The following is a 19,249-nucleotide window of genomic DNA, read 5'->3' as shown; positions in this document are numbered from 1 at the left end:
CTGATGAAGCGCCAGAGAAGCAAATAACGGGCTCTGCCCTTCCGGAGCCTCCAGGATTAATAGGGGAGACCACATAGGGGAAAGGATGAACCTGAGATGGTTGGGTGACTGAAGGATCCGGAGTCTCCACCCACATACGGGGGTTGTGTTGGTGACCTCGCCCCCCCGCTTCCCGATGGACTACCTCTCCCAAGAGCCTCTGCGCCCGCGCCACCTGGTCTCCCTTCCCCCCAAGGGACCTGGCCTCTCCTCCCCTTCGGACTACATCTCCCAAGAGCCTCTGCGCCAACTCTTCCTCCAACCCCGCCCCCCTCGGCCTAGGCCAGCGGAGCTGAGGACGCGATGGCGACGGCGGCGACAGCGGCGTGGGCGCCACAGCTGGCAGGTGTGCGCGGGTTGCTGCTCGACATCTCCGGGGTGCTCTACGACGGCGGCGAGGGCGGCGGCACGCCCATTCCAGGCTCTATCGAAGCCGTGGCCAGGTGCGAGGCAAGGGGGGCGGGGGGCGAGGGGGGCTGCCGCGCGCAGCTTGGGGGCGGGGCGAAGGGGGCGGAGCCTGCGGAACGGCGTCCTGGAGTGTGTGCGAAGTTGGGGGCGGAGCCTGCGGGTCTTTGCCTTGAAGACCTTGGACTCGGTGTACTTCACCCGCTGCGAGTGCAGCCCCGAACACAGTAGTTCCTTCGGGCCCTGGCGGGGAGGGAGGGCTTCTCTCCCTGGGGTGGGGGGCGTGCAGACCCTCACCCCAAGGTTCTGACCCTGTGTCCAAGGGGGGCCCCGCCCCCTCTCGGCTTTGAACGTGGCCGGCCCTCAGTCGGCAGGGTCAGCCGGGGGTGGGTCGGACGGGGTCAGCTCTTGGGGGGCGGGGCTGGACAGCAGATCAGCAATAGGCCGTAGGACCCGGGTGAAGAAAACGGAAGTTCTCGGCCTTATTATAATGTCGGCGCGCTCAGTGTACGTTGATTGGGCAAAGGGAAGAGCTCCTTGCAGGAACTGTGTTGGGAGCCTTTGAATGTGCCCTGGGTTCAAGTCCCGCCGTTGCCTCTCATCACCTTTGGGGTTCTCCCCATAGACTTGGATGTCAGGCTGGGAGGAACCTCAGAGGGTGTGGAATCCGGCCCTTCGTGGTACAGATGAGGAAACTGAGGCAGGATTGGGCACCCACTTTACACATTGCCGTGGGCAAACCCCTTAGCCTCCCTGGGGGTGGACGAGTTGGCGTCAGAGGCCCTGTCTAGCTCCCAAATCTTCCATCCTGTGATGACTGGGTCCGTTTTACAGATGAGGAAACAGGAGCCCATAGTGGCTCCAACTTTGCCTGGAGGCCACAGAGGCCTCGTTACCTTGGGGGGCTGCCAAGGCACGATCCGGGCACGGAGAAGATAAAGTGAGCAGTGGCCGGTGTGACCGAGGTGTTCTCCTGCTTAGAGGGCTCCCAGCCAGGCCTGGCCGGGTTCAAGCCTGGGCCATTGAGGCTCCTTTACAGCCTCTCACGGTTCCAGAGAAGAGGCTCCGCGGGTTCCTGGGGCCCTCTGAGGCCGTCTCGCCAGCCCCCAAGAAGGGGTCAGCCCAGCCTTGGCTCCAAGACCTCCGGGCTTGGGGCCCGCCAGACCGCAGAGGCAGCCGTTATTCCCCGACGCCTTCTGCAGTGTCCAGAGGGAGGAAGAGCCCACTTCAAGGCGGTTTTCTGGTCCCTTCGGTTATGTTGGGACTTTGGGGCGAGGAAAGAACAAGGGGGAGCCTTACTGGTGGGGAAGGGGAGGAGCTTACACGAATTGGCTTAACAGTCTGATAGCCCTGCACATCTGAGCACAGCAGGCCCATCCCAGGGGCAGCCCCATCCTGGGGCTTCTTTCCTTCTGCTGGTCTCCGCAGAGGAAGCTTTCCCAGCTCTCTAGCCTCGGGCTCCCATGTGACCCGTAGTCACATGCTTGTGACCCGTAGTCACATGCTCCTGCCAATCACTCACTCTGACCTTTGGGCCTCCTTATCCCAGTCCTCTGCTCCAGGCAGCCCTCCTGGAGCCCTTAGCACCGTGCCGGCACATAGTAGGTGCTTCACAAAGGTGGATGGATCCCGAGGGCCTGGGGAGAAGGTTGGACTGGAGAGCTTCTCCTGGACTTTCCAGATCGAAGTTAGGAGAACTTTCTATACAGGCAGCCGGGGAGAGAGCCCTGCCAGAAGCAGGCTCAGATCTCGTCTCTGGCATTTCCCAGCCGTGTGACCGTACACAAGTCCCATCCCCTCTCAGAGCCTCAGTTTCCTCATCTGTAAAAGGAGGAGCATGAACTGGGCCTTTGGCAGCCCGTCTGCCTTGAGAGACGTGCTGGGGGGAGGAGGAGGGGAATGATGAACAAATGAGAGAAAATACTTCCTTTTCTGCCCTTTTCTGGGCCTGCCGCCAGGCCTCAGACCCCTGGCTTTGCTTTCCGCTGGTTGGCCTTGGATCCCGCTCTGTGGCTCAGGGCCCCGCCACACCTCCTCGCGGAGCTGCCAACACGCAGCCGCAGGACCTCGGGCCCTGGCCTGGCCTCGGAGCTCCAGGGATGCCCGACGTGTCACTGGCGGGCAGCGGGAGGGCGCTGTGGCCTCTGGGTGCCGTGTCGGCGCCTCCCTTCCCTGGACTCCTGCCTTTCCGCCCCGTCGAGGTCTCCCGAGGCCCTGGGTGAGCCTCCGTCGCCGTGCGGGCTCGGCGCTGTCTGGGGTGCCGGGGGCAGGCGCCCCCTCTGCCCTCCTGGAGCTCGGACAGTCGTCCTGCCTGACGGCTAGCCCTGAGGAAGAGTGTTGGGGCCGCCCAGGGGCCTGTGCTGGCCCATCAGGTAAATGGACGGTGCCTCAGGGCGAGGCCAGGCCCCGGGCCGGGGTCCCAGGGAGTCGGGAAGCCTCGGACTGGCCCTCAGGGTGCCTCGCTCTCCTCCTGTGCTCTCAGGCCCCCCATCCGCAGTGAGGGCCGCCGCGGACGGCTCTTCTCATCTGCTCTCCTGGATCTCACTCGCTTCGGGTCCCTTCGGGCGGCTCTTTGCACGTCTCTGAATTCCCCACTTCTTAGCTCGGAGCCCTCCTCCTGCCGGCCATTGCCCGCCGCCCTGGTCCTCCCTAGGGGGGTCGGCGCTGGGACTCCGAGGCCCCCTTCCTTGGGGCTTGGCTCCCCTGAGCTTCCTCGTCTGTGAGGAGGGGCCTTGCCAGGCCCACGTGGGTGCTTCTGCCAGCCGGCCTGTGTGCCCGGCAGCGGAGGCTGGAGAGAGCCTGCGAGGGGGAGTCCGACGGCGCGATCCGGCCCCTTCCTCCTCGGGTGACTGACGTCGGGCTCCTCACTGAGCCTCCTCGGGCCTCCGCGCTTCTTGGCCTCTCTGGGCCTCCTGGAGAGGAGGCTGTTGGGCCCCCGGAGCCTGAGGAGCGGCGCTGCTCACTCGGCGACAAAGAACAAGCCGCCGCCTCCCCCGGTCTGGGTGGGCGCCACGTTCAGGCCAGCAGACGCTCTCGGCTCGGGGCCGGAAGAGCTTTCTGAGCAGGGCCGTCCTGGGCCAGGAGGCGGGTGGCGGAGGCCCGTGCTCAGCCCTCGAGTCCCCGGGTCGGGGCGGCCCCTCTCCAGGGTACCCCTGTGACCCCTTCCCAGGCAGCTCCCTTTTGGGGTCTAGGAAGAGCTTAGAAGAGCGCCTGTGGGGGCAGGAGCTGGCCAGGGGAGCCGGGGAAGGGGACGGCCCGGCGGGGTGCCCGCGGAGACCTGGAGAGCGCGGCGCTGCCGTGCGTCCGGCTCCCCTCCGTCCCCTCCGCTTCCTGCTGGACTCGGCCCTCCTGGGCCTGCTCTGGACACCAGGGCAGAGAGCAGTTTGTGGTCTGGACGAGAAATGGCAGCAAAGGATTGGTCATCCGTGAAGGGGGGCCTGGCCGGACCCAGGAGCCCCCGTCAGTGAGCCCACGCATTGAGAAGGAGGGGGAGATGGTGGACAAAGCCATCCGTAAAATGGGGTGATCGCACCCCCGAGCCATCGTGAGGAAGGAGCCTGGAGGACCCCGAAGTCCTGGGAGAATGTTGGCTTTGTCAGCAGGGGCGACGGAGGCCTGGACGCCAGCCTCTGCCACGCTGACCGAGTCTCTGTGCATCTGTCTGTGTCTGCGTGTCTGTCTGTGTGCCTGCGTGTCTGTCTGTGTGTCTGCGTGTCTGTCTGTGTCTGCGTGTCTGTCTGTGTGCCCGCGTGTCCGCGTGTCTGTCTGTGTGTCCGCGTGTCTGTCCGCGTGTCCGCGTGTCTGTGTGTCCGCGTGTCTGTCCGCGTGTGCTCAGCCCACGGCTGTCCGAGGGCTCTTCCTTCTTCCTGCTGTGCAGCGGGAGGGGAGGGCAGAAGGCAGTGGAGGCTGCCCTGGGCTGCCACTTCCCGCTGTGTGCGGAGCGCCTGGCGGGCCATTAGCATCCACATCTGAAAGGCCGGCCTGGCTGGACTTTTACAACATCCTGTGGCGGCCCAGCCCAGCCGCATCTGTTAGCCGGATCGGCAATCAGAGGCCCCCCGCAGAGCCTCACGGCCGGGGGGGGGGGGGGGGGGGTTGTAAAACCGTCCTGGGCAGCCCGAAAGCCCGGCCTCCGCCCCTCCTCTATGGGCCGGCGCAGACCCGAGGTCACCCCCTCCTGAGGGAACTGTAGCCCCTCGCGGGGTCCGATGCGGGCCCAGACGGTTCCTGGCTGGGGGACGCGGGCCGTCGCCTCACCCCGGGGGCCTCCGGGATCTCTGCCCCAACGGGGCGGCCACGGAGAGTCGGGCGCCGGCTCTGAGCGCGAGACCTCCCGCAGGGCCTCTTGGCCTGGCTGGGGACGGAGCCGGCCAGCGACCTCTGCTCAGCCAGAGGAGCCCCTCGCTCGGGCCCCCCCTTCTTCCACGGGGCACAGAGTGCCGGGTGTCACCCCACGAGGCCCCCAGAACAGCGAGGCCCGTAGGCCGCCCTCTGTCCTGCGGCAGGCACCCGGCCTCTGAGGGCTGGGGGGGTGAGCTCTGGGGGCCCCCGCTGCTTCCCAGCCTGCTTCTGCGGGGGGAGGAGGGACCCCGCCTGGGCCCCCACATCGCCCAGTTTCTTTCTTTGCTTTCTGGAGCTCCCCCTCGGCCTCAGAGTGGCTCCCGAGGCCCAAGAGGGAAAGGGCCGGGCGGTGGGGGCCAAGTGGCTGGCCCAGGGTCACCCAGCTAGGCAGCGCCTGAGCCGGATTGGAACCCAGAACCGCCCGGCTCTCTCCGGGCCCCCAGCTGTTCCTCCCCTTTGATGGTGAGGCATAAAACGGTCTCCTCTGATTTCCCTTTTGAGACAAGGTGGGAGCCGAGCCCCGCCGACCGCTTCTGCCTGCGTCTCCCCAGTTTTTCCGAGAAGAGGGGGTGCTGCTAGAGGACCTCTGAGCCCCAAGAGAAGGGGGGGCAAGAGCAGACTTGGCGGGGCCGCGGAGAAGCGGGGCGTCCCGGCGTCCTCTATGAAAGGGGGAGGACAGGCAAGTGCTCGGGGATCCCGAGACAGATGTTCCTGGGGGAAGCCGGCGGGGCCCCCCCAAGCAGCAGGGCAGCAACTTCAAAGCCCAGGCGGTGGGGGGGGGCTCTTCCCTACCCTCTGATTGCCCCAAGGCCGGGAAGGAGCCCATCTGTGCCTGTGGCAAGGCCCCCCCCCCCCCCCCCCCCCATGGCCAGGGCTGTCTGTCTGTCCTGAGGGCAGCTCGGCAGTCAGTCAGCCAGCGAGGGGGGGAGGGGCTCTCCGAGCCCCATCTTGAAGGAAGAGAGGGATGGGGTTGAGCCAAGGAGAGAATGCATTCCAGGCATGAGGCATGGCCAGGACAAAGGCTCGGTGATGGGAGATGGGAGCGTGGGGGGTCAGGAACCCGTCTGGCTGGACGGGCCGGTTGGTGAGGCGAGGAAGAGAGGCCGACATCCCAGCCTCGAAGCAAGGGGAGGCGTCCGGCCACCGGGAGGGGGGGCGAGGAGCCGGGCTGCCTGTCTCCGGACCCCGATCCCGAGGTGGGCATCTGCGTGGTCTGACTCCTGGCCGTGTTCTTTGCGGTGGGGAGCCCCGAGTCTTCCCGTGGGCCGGAGGCTGCTGAACAGGCCCCCGCGGGGGATTGAGGGGGCCCCTGCTGAGCCCTTGGGGGAGTCTAGGAGGCTTTCGTGGGGTGCTCAGGCTTCGTGCGGGCCTCCGCCTCGGGCCTCTCCCGAAGGCAGTGGGCAGGAGCCGAGCCAGGAGAGGCTGGGGGTTGGGGGGCGGAGGGGCTTCGGCCGGGCCACGCTGGCTCTCTGAAACATGGAACGGTCAGTGTCCGAGGAAATCCGACCCGTCGCCCCTGGGACCGGCTCAACACCGGCGTGACTTGGGCCAGGCGGTCACTTCTCCAGGCTCTGTTTCCCCCTCTGTAAAATGGGCCTGGCGATCCCTGAGCTCCCTCCTAACTCCATTCCTGGTCCCAGGCCTGGGCCAGCCATGTGACCCTGGACAAGTCACTTCAGCCCTCGCCACTCTTCTGCCTTAGAACCAGGATGCTGCAGGGCCGGAGCCCCAAGCCAAAGCCCTGAGCGAGCGGAGAGGCAGAGACCCCGGAGCAAGAGAGAAGCTGGGCGAGCCACCCCCCTCCCCGGGCCTCGGTTTCCCCTCTGTGTGCTGGGGCAGCGGCCGCCGGCCCCCAGCAGCGCGGGAGGGAGCCGAGCGAGCGCAAGGTCACCGAGGATGTCCCTCCCTGGCGGGAGCCGTAATGAGGGTTTTCCATTATTTTCGGGTGAGCGCGCCTGGCAGATGCTGACAGCCAGCAGATGTGTAAAGTTCGCGGTGATTTGTGCGGGAGCGGCTCATCGGACGCCGGTAATTACACGGGGGGACGCCGTCACTCAGAGCCTCGTCCGGCTCCGTCCCCGGCCGGCCGGGAAAGGTCAGCCCCAAGAGCGTGAGGGGCGCCCGGGATCCAGGCCCTCCTGGTTTAGTCCTGGCCTGCCCCCCTGAGCCTCGGGCTCCCCCTCTGTAAAATGGGGCTGGCAAGGCTGTGGGGAGACCCTAAAAGCGAGATTTTTCCTTATTTCCTGGGGCTACGACGGGCGGCCCTACCTGCCGGCTGGGGAAGCCGCCCTCTCTTTGCTTTCTACACGGCAGGGCCGTCAGGCAAACAGCTCCTTTGTTTTGAGGGTCCGAAGGGGGGCTTCCCGCCTTGCTAAGAGGCAGCAGGAGGGGCTCAGCTGAGTCCCAGGACCCGAGTTCAGATCTCAGCCGGCCCTCAGCCCTCTGTGAGACCTTGAGCAAGTCCGGCACCTGTGCTGGGCCTCTGCTTCCCCTGTAGAACGAGTGGGTCGGGCCGGATGACCTCTTGGTCGCAGGGCTCCCGAGCCATGACCCGTGACTTCTCGGGGAGGGTCTCTTGGTCACCTTCCGCTACGTTTATTTCGTCTTCGTACCGCCGGGATGGCAGACATGGCGTGCGTGACAGTCCCTGTGCTTGGGTGTGCCGCATTTATAAGTGTGCAAACCCTCCGGCTGCGCAGACGGAGACTCGGCCCAAAAGCTATGCCTGAGCCGGAACAGAGCCGGAGAGGTCCGGGCAGGGAGGGGACGCTGACCCAGAGATCGGAGAAAGGGCAACGCCTTCCCCAGAACGCCCGGCCTAGCCGGAGAGCCAAGAAGCAGATGGGCCTGGCTTAAAAACAAACTGTCAAAGAAAATGCTTTTGTTTAAGAAACAAAATAAAATCGTTGTTGTTGCGCGTTCCCAGTGCTTTCTGCCCAGCCCTTCTCTCCTCCCTTCTGTCCCCAGGGAGGCGACTTGGCCTAGTGGATCAGGCCCAGGACCTGGATGCAGGGAGATTTGGGTTCCAGGCCAGCCTCATTTATTAGCTGTGTGACCCTGGGCTCTTGGCCACTGCCTGCCTCAGTTTCCTCATCTGTAAACAAGGCCTCAGTGGCCCGTTGGATACCCTCTGACACAGATCTTGGAGCCTGCCATTGGACCGGCTCCAGCCTGGGCCAGGTTCTTTCAGTCCAGGGAAGGGGCAAGATTCTCTTTGGGCCACAAGGGCTGGCCTGTCTGAAGAGAGGCCCGGCGGATTCCCTGGGGAAAGGCCCTTCTGGGGACCATCTCCGTCTCCCTCCAGATCCTCCTGGTCCAGCCCCGCCGCGTCCTTATTTATTGACTTCTTTCTTCTCGCTGAAGTTGTTTGGAATGACAGCTGCGGGCCATGTCATCTCATTGTCACACCAATTGTTCATTGTTCTGAGAAGGGCACACCAGCGTTCGTTAGCGCTAATTGCTCCCCGGACACCCCCGGACTTCGTCACCCGGCTGCTTCATTAACTTGGGAGCGGGGCTCCCGTTCTGGCGGCTCCAATCAATGAAGACAGATCTGGAATGGAGAAGTAGATGCTATTAGTTACAATATATTAACTGCCTAATTTAAAATAAAAAAGGCGATCTTTATGAAGGGCAATTAACCACTAAGCGTAATGGATCATTCATATACCTGTGATTAGGAAAAGACAAATAATAAGAAAGAAATGAAAGAAGACCTGGCGGCCCCTTCCCTGTGGCTCCCCTCTCTTCTCAGCTCCCGACTCTGAGAAAATGTGCGTAAAGTGCTTAGCACAGACCCCGTAGAAGCCTTGGCTCTCTTTGTTCTTATGGAAACTGGACTTCATTTTTAAGAATTCAGTTGTGTCTGTCCGTCTTCTAGTCACCCTTTGGAGAGGGGGTGATGGGAACAACAATCCCAATTGTAGTCCTAGTAACTGGCATTCGTCTAACAGTTTGTGGGCTACAAAGCTCTTTCCTCATGATTCCAGGCTCCGTTCTGGGTGCCGCATTTTACACAGGACCGTGACAAACTAGAGAAGAGAGAAAACAGGTCAGGGAAGGGACTGGGGTCATGTAGACTAGAGAAGCAAGGCTTGTTGCTAACAAGGCCAGGACCAGAGGAATTAAACTTCCTCTGATGGATGGCCGAGAGGGCAGGCCCAGGTAGGAGTTGTAGGGCAGCCCATTCCATGCCAATATCAGAGAAATAAGCAGTGAGAGCGGAGCCCCCAAAGAAGAATGAGGGACTTCTGCGTGCTTTCAGCCAAAGGTCACATGGCCATTTCTCCAAGGCCTCTCTGCCTTTGTTGGGTCAGGGTCCTCATCGGCAGTATACTCAAGACCCCTTCTCTCAGTCGTGTTTTTAAATACTTAGAGGAAATGCTAAATTTCATTTGGAATGAGTGAAAATAAAGATCTAAGTTTTTCCCCATCCAAGTTCACGAACCCGCTGAAATCTATGCACAGGGTCATTGGAGGTCTGTGGATCCCAAGTTACGAATGCTTTTTTAGAGGAAATTTTGGGTCAGATTTGAATTGAACTAGATGCTCCCTGTGAACCTTTCCAACTCCAAGATTCTATGCTTTTGTGATATGCTAATGAAGTCAAATTGTCAGCATTTATTAAGTACCTACTATGCGCCAGGCACTGTGCTAAGTACTGAGGATACAACTGCTAATAGACACCTGAAAATATAGAAGTAACCTGAATATTCTCTCTGTTCTTGATTTGTATATCATATCCATTTCTAAAAATTCTATTTTATTCATTTCAGTTCTGAATTCCCACACTTTCTCATCCATTGGGAAAGCAAGAAAAAGCAAAATCTGTTATATCCGTGCACATATGGCCAAACAAAACAAATTCCTGCATTAACCACATCTAAAAAACCTCCAAAAAACTTTAGTCACAGGAAATATTGCTAGAAATATTTTTGCACATATAGGTCCTTTTCCTCTTTCTTTTGGTCTCTGGCAAATAGACCTAGTAGTAGTGTTACTGGATCAAAGATAGTATTTTGGGACATAGTTCCAGATTGCTTTCTGGAATGTTTGGGTAAGCTCATAGCTTCACCATGTTAAGGGTAAATTTTAGGGTTCAGACTAAATATATTTTTTAGTGGTCACCAAGGATTTAAATTCTAAATCCTAGTGAAACACTCGAGTCAGAGTGGAATTTTATGGTGGGTTATTTACAATAGAAGGAAGAAATTAAGAATGAGGGAGAGAGAGAGAGAGAAAGGGAAGATCTTCTCCAGGCTGGTCTGAGCCAGGGGGAGTTCAAAAGCCTCAGCCAAGGAGGCTTCCCAGAAGATTAAATCTACCTCAGCTTCCAGCCACAGTGCCTCCTCCAAGATGAGGGGCCTTCTTGGAGGCTGGTGCATTCAGAAGGCCAAGGGGAAGGGGAATCAGCCTTATCACTCACCTCATGGTTGTCTAAGGGAAGCAGTCTGCAGTCTCATGCTGGAGCTCCTCCAAGTCAAGTTCCAATACTTGCTAAAATCTATCTGTATGCATTCAAATGGAGTACATGCTAAGGGATGACCTCCTAACCCTTTGGTCTTATAAACTCCCTTGTTGAATTGCATACAAGTTTTACATTTTTGACAGATTCTTATGGCATATGAGGATATTCCTGGTGCAGTCGAAAATCATCTCACTGAATCGATCACAGCTTGGGTTCCATAGTGCCCTTGTATTGCGTTGCACATGTGATAGAATAACATTCCAGGCAGGATGGGTTTGCCTAGTTGTGAAAATCATATCCCCCTTATTTGTTTTGCCCCTAAGTTCTTTATCCATGATTGAATTTCCTGTTCATTGTAGGTGTTAGTTAGATTGACCTGTTCAACTATTGAGAAATTCAATACATGTAGAGGTCCTTTTCTAGCTCCAAATTTTGCTGTAATGTCAACTCTATGGTTTCCTAAGGACACATGATCTTTAGCCCCCATGTGTGATCTACAGTGGACGGCCTCAAGAAGTTGCATTATAACTTTGGCATATGTGATCTCTTTGCCTGTACTTGTCAAAAATCCTCTATGTTTCCAAATTTCTGCTGTGGCATGAATTACTGAGAATGCATACCGGAAATCTGTGTAAATATTGACCCATTTATCTTTTCCAATTTGCAAAGCTTTTAATAAAGCAACTAGCTCTTCCCCTTGAGAGCTCACATGCTTTGGTAAGGATGCATACCATAATGTCTCTGTGTTGCTACTGCCACTCTGGTGTACCTTTCCCTGTTAACTATTATATTCTAACCATCTGTATACATTTCAATGTCAGGTTGTTCCAGGGGAGTGTCTTTTAAATACTTTCTTGGTTTTTCTACTAATTATATTGTTTCCTGGCAATTATGTATGGGTTCCCCTTCAAAAGGCAGATCTGGAATCAAGGTTGCTGGATTGAATGGTTGGCAACATTTTAAAGTGATGTTTTTGTTGCTTAGTAACATAATTTCATATTGAGAAAGTCTTTTCTGTGTGTAAGCTTGTAAATGACATTTCTTCAGTATGGGCTCTAGTTGGTGTGAAAAGTAGACATTAAATTTTGATCCTAATACCAAATCAGATGACTTTTGAATCATGGTTGCTGTGGCTGCAATTGCTCTCAAACAGGGAATTATTCCTTTCACAATTATATCCAACTGTGTACTGTAATATGCCATTGGCCTAAAATTAGTTCCTAAACTTTGGAATAACACTCCAGAAGCTATGCCTCTTGCTTCATGTACAAAGAGATGGAATTCTTTGTTGTAGTCTGGAATACCTAAGGCTGGAGCTGTTATATGATTGCTTCTTTGAGCTGTGCCAAGGCTTGGAGATGCTCTTTTGTTAGTTTCAAAGGTTTTGTGACTGTGTTTTGGGTTAAGTTCGTCAGACATTTTGTTATTTGGCTATAGCCTGGGATCCATTGCATACAGAAACCTGTTACTCCTAAAAAAGCCCTCAGTTGTTTCTTAGTCTTTGGCACGTTGAGCTTCTGTATGTCCTCTACTCTTTTCTTGGAAATCTTTCTTGTCCCCTTTTCCAGGATAAATCCTAGGCATTCCACTTTAAGCATGACCCATTGTAGCTTTGATTTGGAAACTTTGTGGCCTTTCTTATATAGCTCTAGGAGGAGTTTTTTACTGTCCTAGTAACAAAGGGATGGGGTTGCAAGAAGAATGTCATCCACATAGTGCACAATTTTGTTTTCTTTGAATTGGATGTTCTTTAAATCTTGTTGCAAGATTTGGCAAAATACTGTTGGGCTATCACAGAGTCCCATTGGTAATCTTTCCCAAGTCATCTGAGCCCCATTCCAAGTGAAAGCAAAGGTTTTTTGGCTTTCCTTTGCAATCAGAATGCTAAAATAAGCACTACACAGATCAACGATGGTATAATATCTAGATTTACTTGGAATTTCTGAAATTATTTTAGATGGGCTTGGAATGACTGCATTGGACTTTTTTACAAAGTTATTTACTGCTCTTAAATCTTGGACCAGTCTCCATTGAAATTTTCCTTCAGAGTCATGTTTTGCTTTCTTTATGGGTATAATTGGTGTATTATATTCTGAAATTGTTGGGATTGAAATTTTCTGATCTAACAAGATTTGAATAATCAGGTTGATTCCATTGATGGCTTCTTTACTTAGTTTGTATTGTGGTATCTTTGGTGGTATCCCTTCTTTAACTTCTACTTTTATTGGTGTTACTGACTTCAGAATCCCTACATCTGTAGAATGTGTAGCCCAAAGCCCTTCTGGTATATCACTTGGTATTTCAAATATTGTACCTTCATTCTGATCTTGTACATCATCCACTTGCCCCATGAACAGCAATGGATAATGTTTTAAAGAGTCTTTGGGTAGATGTATAGAGATTTCTCCCGATTTATCACATTGAATGGTTGCTCCAATTTTACACAAAAAAATCTCTCCCAAGAAGGTTGATTGGGCATTCTGGGATCAATAAGAATGTGTGCTCTGTTTTTAGGGGTCCTACAGTTAACATTTTTTATTTTAGTTTTGGTATTCTCTGTTTTTTCCGTGTAGCCCCACCTTATTTGTACATAACTTGTGAATAATGTGTTTTTGCTTCCTGTTGGATGTATCTCTCCATGGTTTCTAAATTTGGTGCTTGTAATGAATTCTTGCAGTTACAATTGCAACATTTGGTATTTGTGTATTGTTGCTGCTATACTTTATGTTGCTTTTCCAGCATCTCTTTTTATTGTTAGCTTGGACTAATTGTGCCTTTAAATAACAGTCACGGACCATGTGACCCATTTTTCTACATAGGAAACATTTGGGTACATTTCTCATTTAATTGTTTTGTGTATAATTTCTTGTGGGTTTGTATGTCTGCAGAGTGGCTAGATTTTTTATTTCCTCAATTTCTTTTTGCTTAATTGTGCTATTTGCCTCCTTGAGCTTGGTTTTAAACTCTTTTATTATTTCATCCTTTTCATTTAGGATTTCTTTATGACCTACAAGTATATATTTAAGTTTTCCTTAAATCTTCCAGACTTAGTGTTTCCTAGTCTGGGCATTGAAGTTTAAAATATGATCTAATAGGTGTGTTACTGCCTTTCACAAATTGTCTCCTTATGTGTTGAAGAATCCAAGCACATCTCCTGCCACTTCAATCACCCTATCGAGGAACTTTGATGGATGTTCCCTACTCCCCTGTCTCAATTTCTCAAATTGTCCCCAAGTATCTGCTCTTTTTGAAAAACTTTTCATTGTCTCTAATAGATCTCTGGCCTTTTTTAGATAATGCAGATTTGCATTATTAGATAACTCTAAAGTCTGTTCCTTCCTCTGGCCATGATGTTAAATTTGGATTGTTTCTAGTTCCCCATTGAGTCTAAGGCTGTTCTGGGCCTACAGGGAGCTGCTGGTCTAGAGGTTTAAACCAGAAAGTGGTGGATCCAAGTCTGGCCTTTGGAGTTTCTCACCTGTATGCCTGCTTTCACTATAGGATCAAACAGTCAGGCCTGAAGTTGCGGTTCTGTACGAACGAATCCCAGAAGTCTCGGGACAAGTTTGTGGGATTGCTTCAGCGCTTGGGATTTGACATCTCGGTGAATGAAGTTACGTCTCCTGCTCCAGCCGCTTGCCAGATTCTGAAGGAGCGAGGCCTGCGACCCCATCTGCTTGTTCATGATGGTAAGACAAACCTTAGGAGGGGGGGGTTATTCCCAACCATTCAGGTTTCTCCCCGCTGTGATAGCCTATGGAAGGGTTTATGGAGGTCCTTCTGAGACCCCCCAGAAAGGAACCCTTGAGACTCAACAGGCATCTCTCCCTGCCTTCTGTTGAACTTTGCATTATGGGGCTTATAACTGCCAGAGGAAACATCTCCATTCAGTATTTTAATTTAATTTAATCTTTTTTGTCAGTTTTTCTGTCCATACATCTATCCATCTGCCTTGTCACTCCATATATCCTTCTGTCTATCCATTCATTCATCCATCCAAATTCCACAAGGGTTTTACTGATCCCCTACAATAATAAATGTGGGAATTGCAGGAATATGCATCTCCCTTTTCTGGACAGGTTGCATAACTCCTGCTGACCTCCATTTCCTGGTTGTGAGGATCCAGTGAGATAATCATCACAAAATGCTTAGCACAGTGCCGAGCACTTAGTAGGGGCTATATAAGTGTTTGCTATTGATGACAATGATGACCGTACATGGAGGTGGGGAGACCTGACTTAGACAATGTTCAGTACATGAAGCAGTGGAGGAACTGTTGTTCAGTTTGGTTTAATGAACACTTGTTCTTTTGGATCCTAGAGCTGGAAGGTCGGGGAAAGGGAGAGAATAAGCATTTGGGCTAAGCGATTTTTAACCTTTTTAATCATTTTAACCAATTTTCATCTCATTTGATCCTCGCAACAATCCTATAAGGTAGGGGCTGTTATTATCTCCATTTTACAAATAAACAGTGTTAAGTGACTTGCCCAAGGTCATTCAGCTAGTAGCAGAAGTAGGATTTGAACTCAGGTCTTTCTAACTCCAGGACTAGCTCTCAGTCCACCACTGTCCTCTAGGCAGCTAGGCTGAAGGGATGCCAGAGGCTCCCCCCGCACCTCCCCAGGCTGTCTCCTTTGTTTTATAGGTGAGAAAACTATAACCTAGTAAACATCAGAGGAACAATTCAAATCCAGGCCCTTTGACTCCAAAATCAATGCCCTTTCTTTAATACTTTAAATTGAAAGGTAATTTAGAAAAAAAAAATTCAGTTGTAAATGGTTAAAAGAGAAAAATAAATCTTAGTAGAAAATTCAGACAAATTAATTACTTTGAGCTTCTTTTTCTTTTTTCACAATGGCTAGTGATATATAAATCATGCATTAAATGTTTGTTGAATCTGGAGGGAAAAAAATGCCCATTTTTGAATGTGGGTTATATGGGAGGAAATTTTTTTGCTCAGACATCAGAGCGAGATCATGACAAAAGGATTTTAATAAAGTTTGGCCCTGTGCGTGAGACCTGAAATGTAGTGGAGGTGGTTTTATTTTCTATTTTGTTTTATTGAGGAAAGCAAAAAAGAACAGAGTTCTTTGTAAGTTCTGCAGATTTTAAAAGAATGACATTTAGCAGTACTTGAGAATTCAAGATGTTTTCCAGAGCTCCGACTTGCCCATTTTTACTTAAAAATAGCTTGTGCAGTCTCAGAAAGTCTTTCTTGGTCTGTCCCAGAGCCATGTGTCTTAGATGGAGACAAGAGGCATTCACTGAGGGACCTGAATAGCTCATTAACAGCCCTTCCTCCCAATTATGGGAGGCCATTCTTTGGCTCCTAGGAATTAGGTTTATTGAGAGTCCTACCTTAGTTATGCAAGCACTGATTGCATGTGGTTCTCTAAGGAAGAATGGTGGCTGATTTATGAAAAAAGGAAGAGGGGATATTTTCATGGCTCTCCAAGTATATAATAATAACAATTGTTATTATTATATGAATATAAGAGTAATATATTAATAATATACCAACACAGTAATAATGCATGCATAACAACAATAATAATGATAAGAATTTAATAAGGTATGTATTGCATACTGTATTCCAATGTATTATCCATATTTGACAAGAAATTCCCTGGGTGTGAAAGAAGGCAGTTGCCCTTTTTCCATGAGGATCCCACTGAGGAGGAGGGTTCATTTTCATACAAAGTGTTTTGCCAATGACCTTCGTTTTTCAGGGTCAATCGATCTCCTGTAAATTTTGTTTGGGAGCCAATCTTTGCAAATGTAGGTGACTGGGCTCCTTTGGACTGTTGGGATCTCAGGACAAGGTCCTGGGTCATGGGTCAGGCTGCACCCACTGTGGCCATCAACAGTCATCAGGCTGCCCCTTCGGTTATATGTGTGAAGAAACGGCCTTAGAGTTCAAAAGGGGCCACCTTTCCCCTCAAGTAATTCAATTTCCAAAATAGGAATCATCTCTTTCGTTTTGCAGATAAGGAAAATGAGGCCAGGATAGGGAATCTCCTTGTCTAAGGCCACTTCTAGGCTCAGAGTACTAGATAAGGTGTATCCACATCTGATTTTACAGAAGAGACCACTGAAGGGCAGTGCCGCTATCTTTATATTCTCAAGGAAATTCAACTTCCTGGAATTAGTTAGGCCCAAACCCAGTTTGGGACCTCTGGTTTTAGAAATAGACTTCAGTTTGTTTGTTTATTTATTTAAAAAACCTTACCTTCCATCTTAGAATCAATACTGTGTATTGATCCTAAGGCAGAAGAAAGATAGGCATTGGGGAATTAAGTGACTTGCCCGGGATCACACAACTAGGAAGTGTTGGAGGCCAAATTTGAACTCAGGACCTCCTGTCTCTAGACCTGGCTCTCTATCCACCAAGCCATTTAGCTGTTCCCTTAGTTTGTTTGTTTGTTTTTAACAATAAAAGATTGAGTTTTGCCTCAGGAGCTGAAGGACCTTGGGGAGACAAGAAGATTTATTCTCATCACTACTCAGTATTATCTCCAAAGAAAGGCTATGATGAAAAATAAAAAGTGAGAAGGAAGAGGCCTAGTCGGGTCAGATCTCAAGTTCTCCCATAAAGTCATAATCAAAAGAACAACTCCGTAGTGGGTAAGGAAAAGAGAGATCAGTCATTGAAGCAGATCAGGTACACAGCATATAGAGAGCCGAATGACCAGAGCAATCTAGGTTTGATCTGGCCAGGACTGCTGGGAAAACTGGATCATAGCAATCTGGCAGAAACAAGCCCAGCATCTCCCACCCAATACCAAAATAAGCTCCAAATGGCCACCTGATGGAGAATATAAAGAGTGACATCATCAGCCTATTAGAGGCCTGTGGAGGGCATCCCTGTCAGGTTTAGGGATAGATGAGCAGCCTTAGCTCATGTAGAACTGGAATACTTTCTGATGCTCATTCTCCTCTTTTAAAAAAAATCATTACTTTTTTACATTTTTTTTTCTGAGTTCCAAGTCCTCTCCTTCCCTCCAGCCCCTCCCTGACCCAGAGAAGGCAAACAGTATGATCTTTGATGTTCTTCTTGGAAGACATTGTGGCCCAGTGGTTAGACTGGCACACTTGGAGGAATCTGAAGCCTGGCCCAGTGGTTAGACTGGCACACTTGGAGGAATCTGAAGCCTGGCCCAGTGGTTAGACTGGCACACTTGGAGGAATCTGAAGACCCAGGCTCAAGCCCACCTCTGACCCCTCAGGCTGTCATTGAACCTGTTTGAGCCTGTTACCCCATCAGCAAAATGGCGGTCATAATAATACCATTCCTATTATGGAGTTATTTGGGTACAAAGGAGAGCACAGATGCCTGGGGCTTGGCAAATTTTCAGGACCTCCAGAACTGTCACTGGTAGTACTTCTCACAGAATGTTCTCCCAGATGAGGCTCCAAGAATTGCCAGGGGCCTCCCCTGAGGGTCAGTGCCTGCAGGGGCTGTTGGACAGAGGCCATGGACTTGAGTCCTCCTCAGAGAAATGGGACTCCTCCATGGCCTACACATAGACTTCTGTCCATCTGTCTCTTGTATGCGATTTGGCTTTTCCCGGAGTATCTGAAGGCCTGAAAAGAAGAAAAGGGCCTTGATCGCTGGTGGTCAGTAAGTCCTGGCCGCTTCTCAGACTAGCCTCTCTTCTCTGCTTCCAGATGTCCGTTCTGAATTCAGCGAGATGGATACCTCAAATCCCAACTGTGTGGTCATCGCAGATGCTGGGGACGGATTTTCTTACCAAAATCTGAACGAGGCATTCCGAGTGCTCATCAGCCTGGACAACCCGGTGCTTATATCCCTGGGAAATGGGTGAGTTGGTGCAATGCTCCGAAGGGCTATTAATGAGAGGCGGCGGCCAGGCCGCTTCCCTTCTTGTTCTCTAGGCAGCCCTCTTAGTCTGGACGTTGGCAGATGAAATGCTGACCTGCAGGGGAGTTTCCTCTGCCAGGTTAATGCAGTCAAGGCCCTCTCCCTCTCAGGATCTCCAGAGCTTAGCCCTGAATCTGGCCCCCAGCACATGCTTAATAAATGCTTGATTGACCCCATTGACTGACTTTTCCTTAGCCAAGCCAGAAAGATGACGGATTATAGAGTTTTCTTGTCTAAGGACCTACCTAGCACAGTCTGGGGGGACAGACCCCCCCTCGGGAATTTTCTGGGTTTAACCATTCTGGAAAACCATCTGCCAAGTCACTGGGGCAAGCAGGTAGGAATTGTGTGGAATGTCAGTGAAGGATAAGAGGAGCCCACCCCATTGGAATCCTGGATTCTTGGAGTCCGGAGCATCAGCATCTCAGAAGCTGAGATTTGTAAGGGGCTCAGTTCCTAAATGATCCACAAGTTTTGACTGAAGGCATCTAGCTTCTTCTTGTAGACTCCCAGACACGTGGAGCTCAGCTCAGCTCAAGGCTGCCCGTTCCACCATTAGTCTGCAGAAAGTTCTCCTGTCTGTGAGGCTGAAGGTGACCTCTCTAGAACCCCTTCCCACTGGGGCTTGATCCACCTTGTAGGAAATGCTAGCAAAGTTTCCTCCATCACCCAAATTAGCCTTGGAGTAGAGAGCCCAAGGGTTCCAGCTTCTCTGCACCATCTGCACTGGCTAGAAAGTTCTCCCCATAAAGAGAAAGTCCTCAATAGCCGAGTGTTAACAGTAATGGTAAGAAGCCTGTTGGGATGAGAGAGCATTAGATATGGAGTCTGCAGATCCAGGTGCAAGGCCAGCTCCCACCCTTCCTAGCTGTGGACAAAGTGGCTGAATTATCAGATTCAAAGATGATAGAGGACAGCAAACGTTTATGAAGTGTTGGAAGGTTTTTAAGGCATTTGGCATGTTTTCTTACTCTCTCTATGCCTCATTTCTCCCATTTGTAAAATCTTTACACAGCACAGGATTATGAGGAAAGTGCTTAACAAAACCTTCAAACTGTAGAGAAAGAAGTTTCAGTGATCCTATAAACAGAGAAGAAATATGTAGCCAGTGACTT

At 51.8% G+C, this 19,249-nt stretch overlaps 1 protein-coding gene across 1 annotated transcript in view; it reads left to right on the top strand.

The window, feature by feature from the left end:
- Positions 1-287: 287 nt before the first annotated feature.
- LHPP (phospholysine phosphohistidine inorganic pyrophosphate phosphatase) overlaps positions 288-19,249 on the top strand; it is a 35,234-nt gene continuing 16,272 nt past the window's right edge. Inside the window, exons 1-3 of the mRNA XM_056795361.1 lie at positions 288-482; positions 13,754-13,941; positions 17,921-18,074. Of these exons, the coding sequence (XP_056651339.1) occupies positions 343-482; positions 13,754-13,941; positions 17,921-18,074 (482 nt within the window). The 5' untranslated portion in view covers positions 288-342. The remainder of the gene's footprint in view (positions 483-13,753; positions 13,942-17,920; positions 18,075-19,249) is intronic.

Source organism: Monodelphis domestica, chromosome 1, assembly GCF_027887165.1.
Source record: "Monodelphis domestica isolate mMonDom1 chromosome 1, mMonDom1.pri, whole genome shotgun sequence".
NCBI lineage: Eukaryota > Metazoa > Chordata > Mammalia > Didelphimorphia > Didelphidae > Monodelphis > Monodelphis domestica.
This window is presented reverse-complemented; position numbering and strand designations above follow the sequence as displayed.